A 23,760-nucleotide genomic window follows, 5' to 3' on the forward strand; every position below is an offset into this window, starting at 1 on the left:
GTTCGAGGCAGAGAACAGATTCACTTACTGAGATATAGGTGGAAAAAGGGATTTAGATCTTGGTCTAGCTCCAGGAGAATGTCTTGTCTCCCAGACAGGTGTGACTTGCTTCTTTCAAACTATGTGGGGCTAAAGCAGGTCAGCTGTCTGACACGTGGGGTTAAGTCACACAACCAAGCACAGGACTATGCTGCGATAGAAGCTGCTGGATAGTCCAAATCCTGTACCTGACCAGCAAAGTCAATCAGCAAGGGTTTATGATACTGAAATTTCTGCTCCCTCAGATGCTGCCGAGTGTCCAGCCTCATCCCACAGTGAAGCAGAGGTGCTCCCGAGGAGTCACTCCCCGTTTGAAATTGTTCTTGTTGGTCAAGTTCCCTGAGCTTTCTGACATACAGTGTGTGTGAACATTTCCCTGTGTGGCTGAAAGGAGGAGGAAGTCTGTTTTTTTCCTTCACTGAAAGAATTCTTTCAGGAGCATTTTTCAGTCTTTCTTGTTGCTGGTTCATTTCATATTTATTTCCTTATTCATGTTCTCCAAGATTTATTTAGAGCAAGAGAATGAAAGCATCACTTCACCCTGGCAATTAGGAAACTCATTTGGTTTTTGCTCCAGTAAATGATTGATTATATGTATGATGTGAATCAGGTTGATGGTTTCCCATTTCACAGCTGCCTGCAGCCTTGTGGTTGATTGGTATACTCTTGGGTGAAATGTGTGGTGACTCAAATCCTGTTAATCCAAAGAGGTGGCATCTAATTTGCATCTTGTAAGAGCTCTTCTTTGGGTACTTTGTTAAAATGAGATGGTGCTTTTTTGGCAGTTTGATACTGCTGTCTTAATTTTCTTTTGCTTTTTTTAGAAATGTACACACTTGCAAACAAAAGATTAATTTTGGTTTGAAATGGTTTTCTTGAAGAAAATTTGCTATTTAGCCAATCTTTTATTTACCTTTTTTCCCTGAACTTGTATTTTCCGTTTTAATCTGCTGGAATGGAAAACTAGCTGCTGTTACAACACTGCTTTTGATGTGCATGCTTGTAAAACTTAATTGCTCCAATTCAAGTTACAGAAAATGTGCCCAGTTAACATTGTTACAAATGTCTGCAGTATTATATGCAGCAGAGTTGTTCTGAAAAAATACTTTGCTTTGAAAACAGATTCATTATACTTCAGTGAATATGTAATATATGCAAATATGTTTTTCATAAGTTGTTTACTGTGTTGTCTTTTAATTCATGTCATGCATATTATTGCATGCATGTTTGGCTCATGTAGTCTGCTCCTGATATCTTACAGAAGCAATTCTGAGAAAAGTTTTTGTCCTGTTTCTACTAAACAGTGACTAAAATGACACCAACTTCTTATATGCCTAAAAATTGCTGACTTTTTCAATAAAACAAAATAGCACTTTAAATCATAAAGGACAAAAAGATTTTTCTCTTTTGTAATCTTACTTTAACTTTATGTCATTTTAATTTTAATAGCTGTGAAAGACAGAGAACTCCTGTGAAGCTGTCCGTCAAATTGTAGAAATACAATTTAAAAGCAGCATTTTATATGAAGCCAAATTCCCTGTGAAAATGTTTATCAATACTGCTATGTACCGTCTCAGTGCTGATACAGAATCTTCCAAAGGAGTGTCTTTGTGTTGCTTTTGCTTAAAAATTACAACAATATTTTCTGTCCTTCACTGCAGGTACTGTTCCTGAAAAGAAGAGAAAGCATGGCTTATACAGTGAATGAACCTTAAACTCCTGGACCAAAAACTGAGGTTTTTTTCATGAAGGATGGCAACACCATATGTTCCTGTTCCTATTCCTATTGGAAGTTCATCATCCAGTTTTACAAACAGAAACCAAAGAAGTTCTTCTTTTGGGAGCATCTCATCAAGTTCCAGCTCCTCAAAAGGACAACTGGAGGACTCTACAATTGGTAGTTTTAAAAAAATGAGCGTGCCTGACCAGATTGGTTCTACGTCATCTGTGTGTAGTAGTCCACTTGTTAGGACTAAATTTACAGGTATGGATACATCCATAGAATACTGTACTCAGCCCATAGAAGAAATAGAGCAGAATACAGATTCCAGGAGCTGGGAAGATCGACCGTCCACGCCTACTATACTGGGTTATGAGGTGATGGAGGAAAGGGCAAAATTCACTGTAAGTTTTGGGGATAGTATAGTTCATCCTGTAATGATAAGATAACAATTGAATGTTCTTTGTATTCTCTTTCGGTAATTAATCCTGCAGTTCAAGGATGTTACAAATACCAATTTAGCTTCAAAGTACTGCCGTCTGGCAGGAAAATACCATTCCCGTTATACAGGTGGGAAAATTGAGACTCAGAAGCAGTCTTTCCTGTAATTGTGTACATGGAATAGAAGGAATTCATTCTACTTCAGGTATCAATTTCTGCTGGAAAAGTCAGGAATTCCTTGCAAAGTACAATTCCTTGTGAAATTGAACTTGTAGAAGTTCTGGATAGTTAAACATCTTAAATAAAATGTAGTCTTTTATTTTAAATGAATGATGAGACACCCTGATATTTGCCTCTTACAGTTATTAATAACATACAACATTTGCATTAAAGTGCAAACACATAGTTTTCAGCTTCTTGCATTGCTAGGTTTCGTTTCTAATAAGGGGAAATCTGTTCTGAAAACATCAGAATGAGATGTCACATATGCAGTATCTCATGACAGTACACCAGCTTAACTGATTTGTATTGATTTTTCTCAAAATGTACTGTAGCTGGCAATTCAATTTTTTTTACATGCCATAAATATATTAACGCATTTGTGCATTTGTTTTGTGGATGTAGTTGAAACATTTCTTTGAGATAATTTAGCAATGCTTGTGGGACTGATGGAAGTTGTTTGTTACTAATTATTTTGTTAATTATGTTGCTTCAGGAGAGCAACATTAATCGCAAATAGGTAAGGAGGAGGAAATAGCAGACACTTTTTTTTCTCCTATTTTCTTCTAGATTAGAAAAGCGTGGAATCTAATGACAGTTATGTTAATGACCTTATGACAGTTGAAATATTAATAAAATCATCAAGTTCTTTTTGCAAAGAATTAAATAATGCTGCTTTTTAATTATTTGAGAATGGTGGCTTGTCTTGTCATAAGTTTTTCAGTTTCTAACATCTTCATGCATGGTAGCATAAAAGAAGAGTCAGATTTTTTTAATGTGTAGATTAAAAGATTCCTTTTAAATAATACCTTCAAAACTAAAACAATGGTTAGTATTGTTATATTGACAAGGATTAGTCTGAAAATATGCCAAGGCATATTCCAGTGTGCGTGTAAGATGTTCTTCAGCTGTAGTCACAATGTAGGTGGCCAGGTTACAGTACAACTGAAACATTCTTCATCGTTAAAACGCTTGGATGCATTTTTGCTCTTTCTGGATTCACTTCTGTTGCTGTGTTTGCTTCTGAAAGCACATAATTAACTGTTTGTTTTCAGTTGCGTGTTGAAAATAAGCTTGCTATTGTGCATTAAAACCAGCAAGTAACTAGTCTTAGAAATGTTGGTTGCTTCTGCAGTGCAAAATCAATGAGATCGAAGACAGTGGAAATTAAGTTGAAATCACCTGTAAAAGAGAGGCGACTGAATTGCTGAAGTTTTGTTACTGTTTGTTAGCATCTCATAGTTCCCAAAAATATGAAGCTGAATTACTTAAGTTGAGCGATGTACTAACTTCAAGAGGTAAATGGTGGTGCATCTTGGAGTATGTGGCTGCTGAAGCTTATGGGAGAAAAAACCTAGTCTGACAAATGTCTCTGTAAGCAATTGGTCTCAAATGAGTTAGCAGTCCTGGAATGTTCAATTAGCTCTTTCTTTTTTTTTTTTCTTTTTTTAAAGCCAACTAGAAATGATAATGAGATGCTGAATCAGCCAGAGAGTTACTAAATATTGGCATCTCTTCATTGAATATTTTGTATTTGTGGAATCAGGCAATTCAGGATTGACTGGAATTACGTGAATTTGTTGAATTAATTTGTAGTTTTTTCCCGAGACCTTGTGTGAAGGAACTGACAATTGGTTTTGTAATACTCTAGTTTTTCTTGTTTATTAATTACAAATTTAAAAAAAAAAAAAAAAAAAAACAACTTTTTTTCAATGTTGGAAAGAAAACAAAAAATTTTTTTTTATTAAATAAAAAATTAAAAAAAAAAAAAAAAAAAAACAACTTTTTTTCAATGTTGGCAAGTAAACCAAAAATGTTTGATTCAGGTTGACCTTTTTTTTTTTTTTTTGGTCAGTAATCACAAGTTGATTGCGTTCCTTATTACAATTAAGTGGACCATAATTTGTGAAGACTTTTTTTAAGTTGTCTAATATTTACTTGGAAACCATTCAAAGTGAGGGTCAGACTAACTGGATTTTTTTCATGTGTGCATTTGTAAGCAATGCCTTTGCAGAACTTTTAGTAGAATAAAAGAATAAAATAGAATACTGATTAGCAAGTAAATCCGCAAACATATTCCAAAGCTTCTTGTCCTGTGTTTTACTGTGCACTAGCAAAGAGTCTTCACAATTTTATATAGCAGTTCTGCTTTATGAAATTTTCATAAAATAAAACTGTTTATACTTCTGGTATGACAAGAAAGTTAAAACATTTGGACAAACGTTTATACAGAAAGTGCAAGACAGAAGAACTACATTTTAATGCTGGCTTCACAGGCATGTCTTGCAGCTTGAATTTTAGAAGCTAATAGCTTTTTGTTAATGACTGAAATATTGTGTCTGTCACAGTCCATGACTTCCACCGATGATGATGATGCTTGCAAGTGGAATTCTGTGTTTAAAAAGTAGATAAGAGAAGTACTTGCTGAAAAATCGCTTTTAATTTGCATCATGGTTATCTGTAGTTTGTGTAACTGTCTGCAACTTAATATATTATAGAATATGGAAATGCTAAAAACAGTCTCACACATGTACAGAAGTTGGCTAGCACTGGGGTTATCACATGCTGGGACTGCAACAAGAAAAATACATTTATCAGCTAAGACAACCTGCTTTGAAAACATGAAATACTGGAAAAGATATTACAATGTAACAGATTAGAAAATGTTTTAAATAGAATTTGGCTAAATGCCTGTAAGGTATTGTTTATCATTATAATTCCAAAAATATCTTTTTCTTCCTTGTATTTTATTTTTTTTTACTAGAGAACACCTACACTGGGAAAGCTAACACAGTACAACTGCAGAGCATCTTTCTCCTTACATTGGAGAAAGTAAGGTTGTGACATGAGAACGCTTGTTTCCTAGACACTGTTTAATATTTTCTAGTTGAAGTTGTGTGTTGGTAGATTTATTGTGTTCAGGCATTTAAGTATCAGTCCTCCTAAAGGTAATTGTTTGGGTTTTTTTTTTTTTAAATTATTATTATTGCTTCATTTATCCATTTGCTTTTAAATAGGAGAATGGTACTGCTGTGCTGTTGTCTTGCTAAATCTGATTCAAAGGATCCATTACTTCAGTTCTACAGTGCTAGTATAATCATTCTGATGCAGTTATCTAGGGAAGTGGTCATGTTTTGCCTGGAAGGACAAAACTTAATGTTCAAGACAAATGGAACCAAAGGAGGATGTTATTTTTATCCTGCATCACTTTTCCTTGTGAAGCAAGTCAGATGAGACATTTTAAAACAATATAACACTCAGTACCTGATTATTACAGTCGTCTTAAAAACAGATTAGCCTTAAGGATTAATGAGTAAAACTGTAGTTCAGCAAAGGTCAAAGTAGATCACTAAAACATATTTCACTTACCTCTTTGATAGCTGAGACTTGTTTTTTCCTGGGGAAGAAGTCTGGATGCAGTTTCACAAATCCTTTCTTACATTTAACTATTATCTGTCTGTATTTAGGAATTACAGAAACTTCCTTAAATTCTGAAATTAATTTATACTGTTTGTACTGATAATTAATTTAAAAAAAAAAAATCCAATTAAGGATTTTTTTATCTGCGAGGGTTTTTTTCTTTAAGAAATAAAGGATAATTTCAGCCTTCCAGCCAATGCAGTGTGAAGTTCTGCACATTTTTCTGATATTCCTGTTTTTCCGCATAGGTATACAAAATACTGGTAAAAAGAAGTCCAGAGGAAAGTTGGGTGGTTTTCAGACGGTACACTGACTTCTCCAGGCTTAATGACAAGGTGAGAATTATACACTGGTAAATTCTCACTGGTAAATTCAGCTAACTTGCCTCACTTCTTTCATGTTTCATTTTCTTTGTGTCTCACATTCTTGTCGATTTTTTCCTTTTCTTGCTTTTTTTATGTTATAAAACACATACTATATTAATGAATGAAAAACATATGATTCCTCATTTTTTCAAAGGTACATGAAATAACTATGGCTAGTGTAAAGAAGGTATTTCTTCATCTGAAGCTGTTAGTGTGCTTCATGCTTTATATTTATTCCTACTCTATGTGATAAAGGAAATTAACTCTTTAATAGTTGTATCTTCTGCATGGAAATAGAACAAGGGGCCTGTATTCTCTTGCAGAAATGATCCAGTAATTATTCAGTCCTTTTCAGTGCAACAAACTCTTCTTTTTTCATGATAAAACTGAAGTTTCATGAACATAAGAAGTTCTTTGTATGTTGGTCAGTGTTCAGTTGTTTTCAGTGTCTTCGAAGTTAATTGTGAAATATTATATCAGATCTTTAAAGCTGAAGACAGAGATGCCAGGTAAATAGGAGTTCTGGGTCACCAACTTCGTATTTTTAAAACACTTGAAAGCAAAAAATGTTTGTCTAAAAAGCAGAAGTTTTTTTAATTGGTAAATAGCATTTGGCTATCCCATTTAGCATTGTTTCTATAGAAGCATAAAAGTAGAAAAACAGAATTATACTTTTCTTTGTCCTACTGTCCACTCCTAAGAATAATCTTTCATTGCAAGTTTAATACATTTTCTACTAGTATGTTCTTTCATGTTCAAACTTGTAACTTTTTAACACTCCCTTTTTTTACCCATAGTAAGGGATTTTTTGTGTACCACTTCTTTTCCTTGGATCAATTTGCCTAATCAACTAAGAATTTAATTCTGCTGAAATTTTGAATATGGACTTGAACTTACACATTTCTCTGGGTTCTTGGTTTGACCTATTTGGATATCTTTTAGGCTACCTTTAAAACATCAGTGCAGTCTTAAACTATCACAAATTGTTGAATGTGAATTAGTTTAGAGATTTCTTTCTGAAGAAATTTCTGTTGTTTAATTCAGTCTGTCCTAAATTAAGGAATGCCTTGGTATTGGCAAAAGCCTGACTTCTTTTGAGATGATGATGATCTGGGGATTTCAGCTCAAATTTCAGAAGTCAAGTCATACAACAGTTTGTATTTTGGTCAGCTGTGTCAGATATAGGTCAAGAACTGGCTTACATGCATTGACTTTTAGCATGGTTATCAGTAGTTTGAAAAAATAAAATGCCACAGGTATTCATTTTAGAATAGATATTTAGATTTTACAAGTGAAGTCCTTAGTCTTTGCAGTCAAAGCTTTTACAAAAATGTTTGGCTTCTAGCACTATTTATAGGTATTAGGATTTCTGTTTAAAAGGAAGAACTTTATTTTTCCCTTATGTTACTGACTGAAGGTTTTTCATCTTTCAGTATACATCTAAACTTTTATTATGTTACTATTCTGGAATTCTGTAGAAGTTTCAGAATTACGGTATGTTTCAGTTCCTGGAGCTGGCATTTCTGTATTATGAAAAGCATAACGTCTTACGAACTGAAGACTAAATGGTTATATGCACGCCTTAGTGGTTCAAAAGGCACGGTGCAACACTTGCAATTCCTTGTTCTCTAATGGCAAATACAGACATGAAGTTGCATGCATGTATACTTTCAGGATTTTCTGTACCCTATCTCCTAGAAATCCAATATAAACAAGAGAAATATACTATCTTATAAATCCTTTTCCCCACCATCCTTCCTGAGGTTGGTGGCAAATTATTCATTCCCTGAAATGGTATTAGAAACTTGGCATTAAATGCCAACTGAAATGAATAATTGATCACTATGATCACTATGTGAATCAGTTTGAAGTATTAAAAGAGAGGGTATGGCTTTTCAGGAAGACCAGGGAAAGACAAAAGAGCAGTATGCTTTGTATGTGTCAGGCATATACTTATTCGCAAGTCCAAACTGAACTGAGAGTTGGACTTCGGCAGTGACTAAAAATGGAGAAAATGTGAGAATAGGAACAGTGTCACAATGCGGTTATGTGTAGACAAAATCAGGACTAGCAACTCAGCTAACTAATAGAAGCAGCTAGTGAACTTAGTAATAGCATTCTTTATTTGCCCTGATCTCTCAAAGAAAATAAAGAAGGCAAAATAGATAGCCGTAGCATCCTAGAAAGTGTTTTGTACTTCCACTAGTTTCTGAAATATTTTTAGTAAGGAATAGCTAATAAAATAGAAATGAAGAGCTCAAAACTATGAACTCTCCTTTTATGAATGAAACGAGTAAGTGCAGCAGCAGGTTAAGACTTGAAAAGAACAGATTTCAAGTGTGAGCAACAAGTTCTTTGAATGTCAAAGCTATCTACTTTCCACGCAATGAAAAGGTTATGAAAACTCTGTAACTACTGAAAGAAGACAAATAGAAGATGATGGCAAAGTGATCCAACGTAAAGGAAAGATGAGATTTTGCCACTATGGGTGCACAAGAGGCCACATGATGATCTCAAAGTCAAAAGTAACTAAAAAAAATACAAATAGAGATCAGCACAAGGGGAGTAGTACAGACTTCTAAAGACTAAGGCAGAAGTTCTGAGATGCAGGATGGACTGTCACAGGATGCTAAGAGCAATAGGTAAAGCTCTGTAAATCATGAGAGACCAAAGTAAGGGAAGGAGACTAAAATAAATTGAGAGCAAACTATGGGATGCAAATAGTGAATGATACAGTAAAGACTGGAATACTGTCTTTTGCTGTAATATTAACAAAAAATTTAATCTTAGTGGATATTGGAACATGATGGAATTTGGGGGTTTAGGAGCAAAGGCTAAAATACAGACATTTGGTTAGATGCATAGGTTTTCTTTGTTAAGAACACCTAATGGATTGGGGAAGTATGTGAAGAATACTCTTCGGTCCCCAAAAATGGTGGGAAAAGAACTTCGTAAAGTTTATTACTGTGCTGGTGGAGATGTTGAACAAATGATGAAATGGCCAGTCTTAAGAACCGAGAAGTTAACCATTTCTCCCTGAGACTGTGCCTCATGTGACATGCATAATCTATCACGTGATGATGTAGGGGAGAGACGTCTAGAAAAGATGCTGAATGCAAGCAAGGAATCACAGCCAGCATAATTTGTCTGACCCACAGTTTTTCTTGTTGTGTCTGAGGAGTGCTCAAGAAAAATGCCCCAGGACTGTGCTGTTGAAAATTAGTCTGCTGGACAGCAGCTAGCTTTCTCATACTTTCTTCATCCACAAAAGGAGTAATCTGTGGGTAGGCACACTCTTTAACGTGACCTACATAACCAGACAAGTGAAATTACCATTAAGCAGAAATCTGTGTGGTTGAAAAGCTTTCCCAGCAATGGTTATCTGTGGTCCTCTCCACAACTAACACAGGAACCCATCATCTTTTCTGGGTTCAGTGCTATTCAGTATTTTATTAACCTAAGAGGGGTTATGGAGCATAGAAGATACTTACCAAGTTATCATTAATACCATATATGTATGAGATGAAGGAACTTTGGATGACCAAAGATAAACTTAGAAATAACAAGAAGGGTCTAATATCAAGATGAAATTCAGTAATAGAAGAGGAAAACATATACTTAAATAATGAAATGCAGAAATAAAGAGCAAGGCTTTGACAAGAAACCATTCTATAAATAAGAAACTAGTAGTTATCATGGGCTATTTGAATATACAATATTTGTGATGTTAAAAAAGCACCCTTCTTGTGCTGTGAAATGGTACTTATATGAGCAAGGGTGATCCATTAACGTGGTTCTTCCTGTAAACTGTGTAGAGAGATTCTAGCTGAAATACAGTATCTGTTTTAACTTTTTTAAAACTTAATCTGCTGAAAGAGCTACCCATTAGCTTTTTCCGTAAGTCCATAAAGAGTAGTTAAATAAAGCTTATTGTCAGAAGGCTTAAATTTTGCTGTGTAAGGATCAAGACACTCACTGAAGAATTACCTTGCAGCTATGTAACATTGAGTGCTAAACTGTTCTCAAGGCAGACTTCGGAATCCCTGTCACTGGAACATTCATACAAATATATTCAGGTGTATGCAATACATCCCTGACAGAAGTTGGCTTGATCCTGTCTTCAGAATAAGATTGGCAGTTGGAGGAACCGTAGATTTTGTAAAACCTGTTTGCTTTTTCCTGTTGGTTGTAAAACCTCGCTGAGATTTTTGTGTGTCAAGCATCCCTTCTAAGAGAAAGCATCTAAAAATGGTTTTTCACGAAAGCGTTAATGTCTTTTATCTTCATGCATATTAGAAAAACAGTTAATTGGCATCTTTGGACAGGTCCATCATTATATAATTTTGTGCTTCCATTCACTTGCATGTTTCATTTCTGAATTCAAAGAAAAATTCTAGTTATTTCTGACATAAAGTATACACCATTACTATTTAAGTAACTCAAAAATACAATTTTTCATGTTAGTACTAGGGTTTGAGCCACATCCATGCATATTGAAATTTTAATATTCTGGGTGTACAAGGAGCTATTCTTGCCTAGAAGTATCTCATGCATGTGTTATAATTCATTCTGCTAGCCCCCCAAAAAAGACAAGTTGCAGAGTTGTAGGTCTTTTGGGCTTTTGTATGTTTTATTTATATAGTATTTCTTATCCCTGAGTACTTTAGAAGAAACACCACTGAAATCATTACTCATCAGGTACTTTTTACTTGCATACAATTTTCTTGTATTTACTGACTCAAAGGCATTAAATAGGTGACTCAGAGACATTAAATAACAAAGCAAAGTTTTTCATTCCTGTTTTTATATGGTAAATTTGAGAGGTCATTTGATTGCATAAGGCAACACAGCAAGTGACAGAACTGTGTCCACAATTTATGCTGTAATTTGGATTGTATTTATAGTTGAGACTTACCTTGTGCTTGAACTTAACAGAAGACAGAAAGATCCCATAATTCTGAGTAAAGTCAGTGCCTGTGTCAAATTCAGCATTTCTTCAAGACTTTTTTTCTTGGTTTTCTTTGGCTTTGATTTCTATTTCAGCTAAAAGATATGTTTCCGGGCTTTCGGTTGGCCCTTCCACCAAAGCGCTGGTTCAAGGATAATTATAATCCTGACTTCTTGGAAGATCGACAGTTGGGACTACAAGCATTCCTCCAGAACCTAGTAGCTCACAAAGATATTGCTAACTGGTACGTGATTAAACTTTGCTTGTGGATTTGGATTTTTTTTGTGTCCAAACTCCTCATATAGGCTCCTAGACTCTAGCAGTATAGCTTTGAGCAACATAGTAAGGAATTTAATTAACATTCATGTTGTGCATTTGGTCATTTTGTGAATTATTTAGTGTCCTATTAATTTAATCCCACCTTGACCTAAGCAATAAAGGGGAATTGCAGTATTTTGAATTGTACATGGTTAACTACTAAATAAAAGCTGTAATATTTAAAATGTTAGACTAATCCCATGTTTACTCCTAAAACATTACTTCTGTGTGCTGAATGCAGAATTGATATATTGTTAATTTATATTGAGATTACATCTTAGGCTTTCATAAGGGAAATCACTATTATGCAATTAGTTCTTAAAATGTGTATTAAAGGGTTTGAATTTATATGACATGATAGTAATAGAAGTACCTTTATAGATTGCTTTACATAAGTAAATTGAAACCACAAATCAAAAAAGGCTTAAGAAGAGACTGAATAATATAATGTGTTTAAGCTACCAAGTGCAGAAGTCTCTTTGAATGGTATCTTTTTTCATACAAAGTGGAAGATTCTTCCAAAGCTGGAAGATGAGTAGAACATAATTCTGGCAAATGAAATGTAAAATCATTTTAATATAGGCCAAAAGAGGATTTTAGTAAGTGAGTTGCTACAGGCAGAGCAGCTAGTTCTAAAAACCTTTTCCAACACCAGAAATAAAAAAGTTGTGAGTTTGCTGTACCAGAGATTCTTTGAGGAATGAGTCTGAGGAACTGTCTTCATCTGAAACTTCATTAAAAACGAAGACTAAGAAATTCTCTAGAGCAAACAGCATTCCCTCAAGAATTTTAAAGGAACTAAAATGTAAAACTGCTGAGCTGTGGTGTGAGACCATCTAATGTTCATACCTACTTTACTTTTTAGTAGAATAGCTATTATTACATTTGGCACATTTTTGTAAGGCATTTGACTGTTGAGTCGGGGAACTAAAGATTAGTAAGTAAGTCTGACTTTTGGTACTGCTTGTAATAAAAAAAAACCAAAGTGGTAAGCAGGTAAACAAAAATAATACTTGGAAAAGCAATAATGTCTTTTGCAGAGGGAAATCTATCTTACAAGTAGTTATGAGGGAGCTCATATGAAATGGTTGAAAGGTGAGACGAAAAGGATTGATGGAAATTTAGGGATATTACATATGGAAAGCTGGATCACTGTTATGGACCCTGATGTTCAGAATATCTGGAAATTATCTGGAAAAGGAAATGAACAATGAGGTCATGAAGTATTGTAGAAGGATCCCGAGGCACTGAGTTACCAACATTAAATTTCATGTCATAAAGTGCAAAATGATGTTAAATACATACATACAGAATCATAAATTCGGTTGGGTTTTTTTTTCAACCTGGAAAATAACTATTGGTATTGATACAGTTTTCTAAATCAGTTCAGGATTCAACAATAGCCAAAAGTTGCATAAAAATTGCCGAAGAGGAACTTGAAAGGGGGGAAAAAAAATGTTGTTGCTGTGGAAATCTGAATTGCATTTCCACGTAGTCCAGTGCTGAAACACAGCATTCACTTTCAAAAGAGGGTCTGCTAGAAGTACAGAGAAGGCAAGCAAGAACAGATGAAGCTACAGACAAACTTCCCTGCGAGAAGAGTACTGTTCTCTGTTCTTTTTAGTCTGTTGTCTTGGGAAAGGGCTGGCTAAACAGGGCTATGAAATCATCAAGGGCATAGGGAAGGTGAGTAAAGAACATTAGTATTTTGGATGATTCATAGTAATCTCTCAATTCTCAATCATCTCTCATTAAGTTGTGAAGCTTTGTTGTGAGATGTCAGAGACAGAAAGCTTAAATGGTTTCAAAAAGAAATTGGGATCAACCTGTGAGTTTGTCAGTGGCTGTTAAACATGATTATATGGGTGAAATATGCGGCTGAGAAGTTTAAGAACTTCCTGATTATTAAATTACACAATAATAGGTGTGCCAAAAAAAAAAGGGAATTATTCTCTAATGTCACTTATGTTATGCTGCTGAAACAGACTAGTGAGCTGGATGGACTTTTAGTCTGCTTGAATAGATCTGAAGGCTTTATGCTTCATGTTGTTGCAGCTAGTTTGGTATTTCAGCTAGCTTGTTTGTATCTAGATGATGGTCCATATTGGACAAAATAGTGTTTGTCATAATTTAAGGCAAAAAAAACCCCAAAGCATGACTTTTAGATTGCATCGCTCATCAGATACAAAAGGGAATTTAAATGTTTGTGGAATCAGTTTGTATTTTGATTAATGGACAGATAGTTAACTGAAATGTGGTTTTGAGGAAAACTGGGGTCTTGGCTGAGTGAGGCTCTGCGTGAAGATTAAGTTTTTTAATGAACTTTAACCTATTGGTACAGCTTATGTTGTAATGTTTGGATCTATGGAAGGTCTGGATTCCTGAGGAAGTGAGGAGATTTGATCTGTCTGATTTTTTTTTTTTTACCCACTTATCAGAGAATAAAAGTTACTATTAACGGAAAGTAATATTTGCACCTTACATGAGCAGTGGTGAGCATCTGACCCTGCTTCCTCCTTAAAAGCTCACCATTTACTTCTACAGTTTTGCAAATAGGTCAAACTGCTTGGGTCGCGCCAAAAACAAATGAGCCTTTTCTCTTTGTAGAGAAGTCTCTTTCATTTCTCTTTATGCACTGTATTATCACTGAGACATACTAACAGTGGGAAATATTCACCCTTCAGGGATAGGAGACCTCATTTGGTGTACCTATTTTTTAATAAAACCAGATTCACAAAGTAGTTTAAAGATAAAATGTAGAACGGTGTGCAGGTGACTAAATTTAGGGTCTGCATTTTATAGATTTCTTCTCATATTTTGCCTTGTATTGAAGATTCGGTGAAAGATCAAATTGAATCCACCCACAGTATTTAATGTGTTCAAGAAAATTTCATATAACCTACAAAGTGTGAGAAAGAAGTTTAACCTGCTAAACAGAAGTGTCATCTGGCTTTATATAGATGATACAGCTCTCCTTTGCCTCCACCCTGTATAAGAAGGTTGAAAGGGAGGAACTCAGTCAGCTGTTGAGTCTTGCCAGGGATCCCATGTGTGGCGCTGGCCGTTGTGTACACTGCCCATTAAGTACACCTTCATGCTGGTGTACACTGGTATTGCTGCCTCTCTTGAGAAGGATGTCAGCTGGCATAGGAGCAAAGAAAGAAGCCATGTACAGCAATCTCTGTTACATGATGTAGAGGATTTCTGTGATACTTTTAAGGCAGAATTTTCTTCTATTTGTTAAATGAAAGGAAGAGGTGTAACACATGGAGGGGAGAGCAGGGTCAAAGCAGACTCTCGGAGTAAAGCTAGTCTGCAAGTGAATGTTTATAGAATCAGGTGCATATTTTAGTTAAAGAAACAATGTTTTTAGTGACCTGTGGCTTTAAGTTTCTTGCCTTCCATATGTAAAATAACGAATCTAAAGCTTTCAATTTCAAGAAGTTTTGAAAAGTATAGAAAAAGACACAGTTTTCTGCCGGGAGCTGTAGGGAAGACAAAAAAAATGGGTTTGACCTGATGTAAGCAGATGATGTATGTAGATTGGATATTCTTGCACATTTATTTTTCTGGATGTTTCCTTTTTCACTCACAGGCATTACTGCATGTTATGCCATTTTAATGTTACCCTTTAATAACACAATAAAATTATTCGCAGAATGTTGAAATTAAGTACTTTTTAAAAATATGTTTGAACTGAGCTATGTGAATAAGGATGAAGATATTGTATTCTGATTGGAAGTTATTTATAGACAATTGAATACAACAGAGGAGGAAAGGTGGGTGAAGGGATATGGTTGGAGATGCTGAAGAGTTCTGTGTAAAGTAATCTAAACTTGGAAGATAGAATGAGCAAGATGCTCAGAATGCTCTATAGTAAACCACAGGATTGCACATACTTCCTTCTTCTGGCCTTTGCAAAACAATGCATAGCGGGGGATGACAACTGTTACACAGTTTTACACAATTTTAAGTTGAATGCATTAGTTTGAAATGTGTTTAGAGATGCTATGTAGTATATCCATGGCACATTAACCTTGTTACTTCTTATTCTTTTACAACTTACTACTCTTTTTTATATATATATATGTAAAAAAAAATTACATACTTGTGTATATGTATAAAAACCATATACTGTGTATGTGTCAATGGATTATGATCTTAGCAAAATGGAGACACGTAAGCGTGTTTCAGTACCCATGCTTAGTTCCACTGATATTTCCTGAAGGGATCTGCGTATGTATTTTAGCAGCATACTTTTTCATCCATATTTATTTTTCATCAGGAGAATTTTTCAAACCTCTTCAATACCAAAAGGATAAACTTGCTTGTCAGTTGTCATGTAGCAACAAATTCTCTGGAGGTTTGAAAAATCATGTTCTAAATTGACTTACTCTCTTTGAAAACTCTTAACTGTACTTGTGCAACTTCTTAAGTCACATTTTAAATACTGTCCCTGGTTAACACATACAACTGAGACTTAATAGTTTGTTAACATTATTTTGAATATTTAGGAATAAATTTGAGGATAAATGTTTGTGTCCCTTAAAGAAATACTGCCCTTGTATCATCCTATTTAACTATTGTTGCTTCTTTGTACGTCAAATAATTCACTCTCTTTTACTTGATAAAGCCTTGCAGTGAGAGAATTTCTTTGTCTGGATGATCCTCCGGGTCCTTTTGACAGTCTAGAAGAGAGCAGGGTAAGTGCTATGTAGTATGATAAAAAGAGAATGCAAAAGGCAGTAGTTATTTCTTAGGATATTGCAAAATCTGCTGAACTGTATGGAATGAAACATTTTTATTTCTGTTCTTTCACAAAAATTTGCAAATGGGTGTATTTCTAGAACTGACACAGTCTGATTATTGGTGCACACTGATAATCTTTGACTGCTGTACTTGATCCCTGTCCCAAGATATAATCTCTTCCTTTTTGCCTTTTATGACCAGTGGATGAAATTTGTTTTTAACGCAACTACTGAATATAAGGAGAGTTTTTGTATGTTTACATTCAACAAGTTGTCACAATGCGTACACCTTAGACTTCAGGTCTTGCAGTAAAATGTTCTTGCTATGAAATGTAATGAAAGGATTAATTCTGACCACCAAAAATAGTGTTCTTGCAGATAACTGAGCAGTGTCAAGTAGTGTTGTAAAACCGCAGCTTTTCAATGTGCATATGAGCACACTGAACAAATAATACTGTGTGCTGCAGCCTATTTTATTAGAAGTATGTTTCACTGGCATGCAGAGCTATACCAAGTCTGTCTCGAATAGGTTGTCTTAGTTTTCTTGCTTTATATAATAACAATGTATTTTGGAATTGCACATAGGTTGTTAATGCTGTAAAAATGATGAATGTTAAGTGGTGCTCCTTCAACTAAATTTATATTTACCGGTTTGTTTTGCGTGGGAGTGCCTTGGCTCTTGTTACGTTACTATGTACATCTGAAGGATTTGGTATGTTTTTTGTGTTATGAGCTTATATTTGGTTTCTATACAATCATTTTTTATTATAGCTATTTAAGTTCATGAAAAGTAATAAAAATTACAGGAATTATTTGTTCAGATAATTAATTAAGACATTTAAGTGCCGCCTTCATAGAGATTTTGATCATGCATGCCGTGGTGAAGTCTCAGGGTTATTCTTCCACCATAGGATTTTAGGCAAACTATTAAAATAGCTGTACTGTTGTAGTTTTGGCTCTGAACCATTGCTGTAAAGTTGTCAGACGCAGCTGTCGTATAAAATTCTGGTCTCCAAGGGATACCCCACTTCATTACAGAATGGTTGAGGTTGGAAGAGACCTCTTGAGATCATCTAGTCCAAACTTCCTGCTCAAGCAGGGTCAGCTACTGCAGATTACCCAGGACCATGTCCAGTCAGGTTTTGAATAATCTACAGAGGAGACTTCACAACTTTTCTGTGCAACCTGCTCCAGTGTTTGATCACCACCACAGTAAAAGAAGTGTTTTTGTGTGTTCAGATTGAATTTCCTGCCCATTGTCTCTTGTCCTGTCAGTGGACACCACTGAGAAGAGCCTGGCTTTGGTTCACCTTTCTGGTATTACAGCACCCTTCAGAATATGTTGATGTTTTCTTACTCAGTTCTGAGGAGTGACTTCCTCTCCTTGAGCAGCTGATACACAGATTGCAGCTGGAGATGAGTTTTTCAGTTCTCGTATTGAACATAATGAAACAAGATGTGGAATATTTTTAGTTATTCTGTGAATAGGGAAATTTGCATGTGCATAAATCTAAAGGTAGAAATAATATAACTTAATTACATTCTTAAGGAAATAATGGCCAATTTTCAGCTAGGGCATCAGCAATCCTGAAAGTTTTACAGAATACACTAGAATTCACTTAATTGGCTTGGGTGAAACCGGATGACTGCTTAACTGCTAAAGCAATCACTTAAGAATGCTGCGTGAAGAATGAATTGCATGCCATGTGTTCTCGGCTCTAGTAGATGTGAATAGAGCTGTGGCTTAACTGGTGATTGGTCTTCAATGCCTGTCAACCAAGATAAATTTGCTATCTGAGTCAATAAAATAAGTTAAAACTCAGTGGAAAAAAAAAAAAAGGTTATTGGATTGAAAAACACTGCATTTGTTTGAATCGTATAATTATAGGAAAACTTAACATTTTAAAGTCTGCTTCAATTAAAGCAAAGAATAGTATAGTATCTTCTTGATGTTTGTAGCCCATATTAAAACTTTAGGAAAACAGTGTCTTAACAGCATTGTTCTTAACTGAGCTCATATAAAATATTTATATTCAGTGGATTCTGTGAATTAGTGGTTAGTTGCATGTAAAGTTAAGCCAAGAAAGCCTCCTATGTGGGTTTCTTATTTAGCGAGAACATGTAAATTATTAAATCAGAATTGCACATTACGGTTGGTAGACTTGCTCTTTCCAGTAGTATATCAGCAGGCTCTGTGCCAACGCTTCTGCCACTTCCTCCATTCAGTGGATATTGCATTATACTGGCTCTTCACATTAAGTTTTGAGATTGCTCACTGTCAAATTCATCAGGATGTGCTACATACATGTCATGCTCAGCAGAGTAACACAACATACTTATCATGGTTGAGTAGTTAGTGTTCTTAGCATTTCATTAAACTTTTTCAAAATGTTTTCGTATTGGTCTTCTGACTTTCATATTATGACTTTCATATGACTTGATTGTCATATCTGTAACAGCTTTGGTACAGAAATGTACAAATTTGTCTTTATCCTGGGTAAGGGAAGAACATGCAGTTTATTCAAATATTCCTAGTGTCTTGGGAATAATTAGATACTTTGAAATTGATTTCTAAGTCATGTGAAAGCAAAGCTTATACGAGGGGAAAAGGGAGTAGGGAATTCAGCTGATGATCCATATAGGCAAAAAGATTCAAAATTAGGGACTGCGTGTCAAAGGAGAGAAACCTCTTCCTAAAGTCTCTTGTGAGACAAACAATGATGTGATGAAGTATTTGCATTGCAGTTTAGCATAATAAATTCATTGTTCAAAGCAAAGCGGCATTGTTTTATTAAGGATAGCACTTTTTTTAAAGTTTATATAGCTCTTTACAAAGAAAAGCAGCTACAATTCTGTTACAGGTGGATATTTCTAAAAGAAGTAAAGGCAGTCCACTGAAGTTAAATGGAAGATGTTCTTAAATTTGTCTTTTAGGCTTTCTGTGAAACTCTGGAGGAAACAAATTACCGTCTACAAAAAGAACTGCTTGAAAAACAAAGGGAGGTTGAATCGCTGAAGAAATTGTTAAGCGAAAAGCAACATCACATAGATGCTATTGAAAGAAGAATTAGGTATGTATAAATTTTACGGGGTTTAGGAGTTTTTTTCCATGGAGGCATTTTCTCTATATAGTCACAAGCACCAAATTTAAATGTATTCTTGGAAACAATTTTCCCCACGTAACCACATACAAAGCAATATTTTCAGTAGGCTCTTTCTCATATGCTGGCTAACAAGCTATCTTCTAGTACAAATGACTAAGAAAGTGTTGTCCCATCTTTTTCCCTCTAAAGTAACTGGGATTATGTTTCCTAATCCTTTAAGTCCTGTAAAGATAAGGCAAAGATTCTCTTCTGCTTTTGAAATGTTGGATATGTGAAATGCCCTGCTAGAGATCAAAGCAGTGGAAAAATTGCTGTGAATTATAAAATTCCACCTGTACTCAAAGCTTTGACAGAGCATAGTGATCAAGCGATTATATGCCTGTATTAAGGTCTTAAACTTTGTTCGGAATTGCCTGGAATGATGCAGCAGATTGATCGTCCATTTAAATCTAAGGGGAAAAGATGGTGGAGTTTTATTATAAAACTTCATGGTGCCTGTCTGCTAAATTTTGTAGCAGGCCCAGGGGAGTTGATGTTGGGCTATTCAGTGTCCCCATAGACCTGCTGAGTTGGTCATTGTGGGGCTACCTTAGCAAAGGAGTAAATTCCCATGGTCCGTTTAGAAGCTACTTTAATACTGCTTGCGTTGTTGAGTCTGGCATATCCAAGTTGACTAACAAATCACATCTTTGGATATAAGGTTTAAGTGAACTACATTTGGAAAAGGATTTAAATGGAATTATTGTGGCTTATTGAAAATTCTGATCTGAATACCATATTCAGTTTGTCACTTGCTCCGGAAGGCAAGTAATTACATTTGAAAGATGCTTTCCCTGTTTGATGAGAAAGTTCTGACTACTGCTGGCTTAAACAGTGAAATAGCTAATAAAAATTAAATAACTCGCATTTGGCTAAAAAATCATAATAGGAAATTTTGTGTGACTAAAAATAAAATAGAAAGGCATGAGTAGCAAAAAGGGATTTTATTTTTTAGTGCTTTTCCTGAAGATAGATTTTTTTTTTTAAAACACACAAACACCGTGCCAGTTTCCCAGATGTTTAAAATTACTGAAGTCAGTCACGTAGTATCTGAAGTCTTAATAGAAAATAACTCCTGTGATTTTTATTTGTAAAAGTTACCAAGTAAACCCATGACCTTGTTTAAGAAATTCAGCTTGTCTGATGAGAATTGAACCCAAAAGAAACAGGTCTGTCTTTGGCCTTGTTGATGTGGAATTTTGATCTGATGGCCCAACAAGAATTTAGGTATCTTTTGCCTTTATGCTCTAAAGGCCAGGTACCTAAAATGTATGTGAGGTAGGAGGGCACAACTGGACAAGGCATCAGACTTGTAGGCCTCTACATATCGTGCTGGATTTGGCCCAAACATAAGCCAATAATCATGTTAGAGAATACTGCTGAGGTATTACTTAAAATGCGTGCATTAAAATGCAACTATAGAAACAATAGTAGTTAGAGTAATTTAAAAAGAGGGTGAAATATAGTAGTATCACTTTCAACACAAAATTGTTCACAAGCTTTTCTTCCCAATTCAAGTGGCAGCTTTCAACAATAAATTGATATGTTTTCCACACAGAGCAATGCTTTGGAAACAAGGTTTTTTTATAATTTTATATGACCACGTTCCGATTTGTAGCCGGGCTAGTTGGACTGCCAAATCGTGTGGCTGTTAAGAAAAAATTACCTGTCTCTTTATCAATAATAATGTATTGCTCTGAAACTTAGTATGTGACTCTAAAGTTACAATGAGAAACTTGGGAAACGGTTGAAGAAATCTTTTTATCATCCTGCCTGTCTTCGTTCTGACCATGTTTTGGTTATAACCCTTCTGCCATTTAGGCAAGATGTGTGTGGATTAGATCATCTGCTTGTAATTTCTTACCTAAAGTCATAATCACTCCTCTGGGACTTGAATTCTGTAAAGCTACTAAATTGTGATGCAACCAGAGGATTTAATTTAGTTTAGGAATAAACAGCTGGAGCAAATAAGCTTTAAATAGCTATCCAGTGCAAGCCCTGCATCTCTGTAGTAATAAAAGAAATGGGGCATGTAGGAAGGAGATTGATAGGTTCCCAGAAACGGCAAAGTTTAAAATGAAACAAATAGCTCTTCAGTGATGAATGTTGGCTGTATGGATTGGTGGTACTCTGTTCTTATTTGTTGTAGGGATTTATCTTTAGGAAAAATGACTCGTCAAATGTCAGGAGAAGAAAGTGAGTGCAGTGGTGAGGTGGAGTCTTCTGCAGTAGAAGCAGACCAGGGTACCCTGGGTGAGGACAGCTGGTAAATACTATTATTTTACTTATATTTTAGGGTTTTTTAAAGTATGTTTTTAAATGTTTTGTCTTGCATAAATTCTGAACAGCAGAGGAATTCAGCATTTTATTGCGCCTCTCTGTAGCTATCCCATGCTTCGTAAAGGCCCTCAGGATAGATAATTTTAGATCTGGAATAAGTGATAAGTTGAACAAGCTTTGTAAATGTTTTGTGGATTGCAGGCATAAAATGACTATGGAGAATCATATTTAGTTTCCATTTGACAAAGCTTATTGATCTGTTGTTGCAGCTCAGATAAAGAGAACCATGAGGCATGCTGGAGTGGCTCTTTCGCTGAAAATTCTGTACCAGAAATTGAAGTCGCTGAAGTAGCATATACTGCTGATGAAGAATAGATCAGTAGCAGCTGCTGTTACCTGGGAAAGGTTCGTGTTTGAGACCTACTCTGTGGGTAGGGGCATATAGTAGCTGTGAAGAATTTACAGCAAAGAGCAAGAATGCACATATTGAATGTTTACATAAATCCTTAGAAATTATTAACATAAGAAATATACCCAGTGCTGCTTTGATTTCAGTTTTTATCTAGCCTTTATATATTTAATATATTAAAGTCTAATAAGGGCTAAAATCAGCTAAAGTTTAGATAGCGTACATACACAATTTGGCTGACTTTCCTAGCGGAGTGACGAAAACTTTACATTAAATCACCAAATACATCTTACTAGCATGTCACATGTTGCCACTGATGTGACACATTTGATGTGTTCATCTGTTTGGTATTTGTGTTTTCATATTCTTATAGCCATAAATTAATGCTTGTTGAAGTAAAAATGGACTCATCTTACATTTAATAAGAGTGTAGAATGTGTTGTTTTTAAATTCTAAAGTTGAAGAATATTTCTCTGGAAATTTTAATGCAATGCAATAGGAAAACTTACAGTACAAAGAGAAAAGTACTTACGAAATGGGATTATAGTTGGACGTTTTAAAAAAAACTGGTCATTTTTGCTGAAGGAACTAATACGAGACCCCCCAAAACACTGTGTATTTTCATCCCAAGATAGCATGCTGTAATACTTTTTGTTCGGTAATGCTGCTTTTAAAATCTGGGATACCTTTGCTATATACCCATGTAACAATAAAATCGGTGAGCTTGCCTTTTACTTGGAACACTACCTCTTACCATCTTGCTAATACATTCATGTTTGTTTAAAAATATTCCAGATTATATGGAGATGATTGAAAGACTTGTAAAGAAGCCATATTTTTTCCTGCATAGTTCATAACTAGATTGAATCTAGCTGCAATGTATTTTTGTTTCAATATATTGTACACATGGGGATATTGCTACATATGTTCTATAGCCTATTTTTCAAAATGTATTAAGACAGGAGATGCACTTTATAATTAAGACTCCATTGTGCCAAGTTCAGTTGGCTAATTGGTTGAGAAAGAGGAGCTGCAGGGAGAGGAGTATGTAGTGCCTTTTTGTATTTTACTTGTTCATTATTGCAGAATTTTGTTACAGTGCTCTGGGTCAGCTCTGTGGAATCTTTGATGCAGCTTGTTTCTGTTCTTCACTTATTTACTGAAAGTGCCTTGTTTTATTCTGCTTTTCCAATAGGAAGAATGCTGTTTTGTTTTAATCTTTTTCGCCCTATACCACCCACATCGTTGTTTAATGTTGTCAATATGCAGTGTTTTTGTGCTGGAGTTTTCAAAGGGAGCTTTGTACTTCAGGCTGTGTGTACAATGACCTTTATGCAGAACTGTATAAACCCTCCTGGTGAAATAAAACTATGGACAAAACACCTGTCTTCTCTTTTCCATTGTAGAAAAAATGTTCAATGCCTTGTCTAGTAAAAGGATAAAAATACTATTAGAAAGAGACATTTCTTACCTTAGTGATTTTTTACAGTTACTCAACTTTTGGTTTGAGTTCTGTTTGTACCAAAAATTGTCTGCATGAAAATGAATGAGAATTCTGTAACGAGACACCAGAAAACTTACTGTACTTCTGTTGAATAATAAAATAATAAAATAAAAAAGGAACTAATTTTTTTTTTATATTCTACATGAATCCTCATAGATGTTGAGTGAACTCAATAAAGTTTTGATGCCTTGTTGAAAATTCAAGTA

General features: G+C 35.0%; 1 protein-coding gene across 3 annotated transcripts; it reads left to right on the top strand.

The window, feature by feature from the left end:
- Positions 1–1,696: 1,696 nt before the first annotated feature.
- SNX16 (sorting nexin 16) lies at positions 1,697–23,430 on the top strand. Of its 3 annotated transcripts, none has more exons than XM_009575847.1 (7): positions 1,697–2,163; positions 6,088–6,174; positions 11,248–11,396; positions 16,104–16,173; positions 19,153–19,289; positions 21,511–21,627; positions 21,911–23,430. In XM_009575847.1, the coding sequence occupies exons 1-7, from the start codon at positions 1,792–1,794 to the stop codon at positions 22,014–22,016; spliced, it is 1,038 nt and encodes a 345-aa protein (XP_009574142.1). In that variant the 5' UTR covers positions 1,697–1,791; the 3' UTR covers positions 22,017–23,430. The 3 variants fall into 3 exon arrangements, with proteins under 3 accessions (XP_009574142.1, XP_009574143.1, XP_009574144.1); XM_009575848.1 differs by having other exon boundaries at positions 21,511–21,623; positions 21,916–22,016; XM_009575849.1 differs by lacking the exon at positions 6,088–6,174 and having other exon boundaries at positions 1,792–2,163; positions 21,511–21,623; positions 21,916–22,016.
- Positions 23,431–23,760: the final 330 nt, after the last annotated feature.

This window comes from Fulmarus glacialis, unplaced genomic scaffold, assembly GCF_000690835.1.
Source record: "Fulmarus glacialis isolate BGI_N327 unplaced genomic scaffold, ASM69083v1 scaffold33834, whole genome shotgun sequence".
In the NCBI taxonomy this organism is placed as follows: Eukaryota; Metazoa; Chordata; class Aves; order Procellariiformes; family Procellariidae; genus Fulmarus; species Fulmarus glacialis.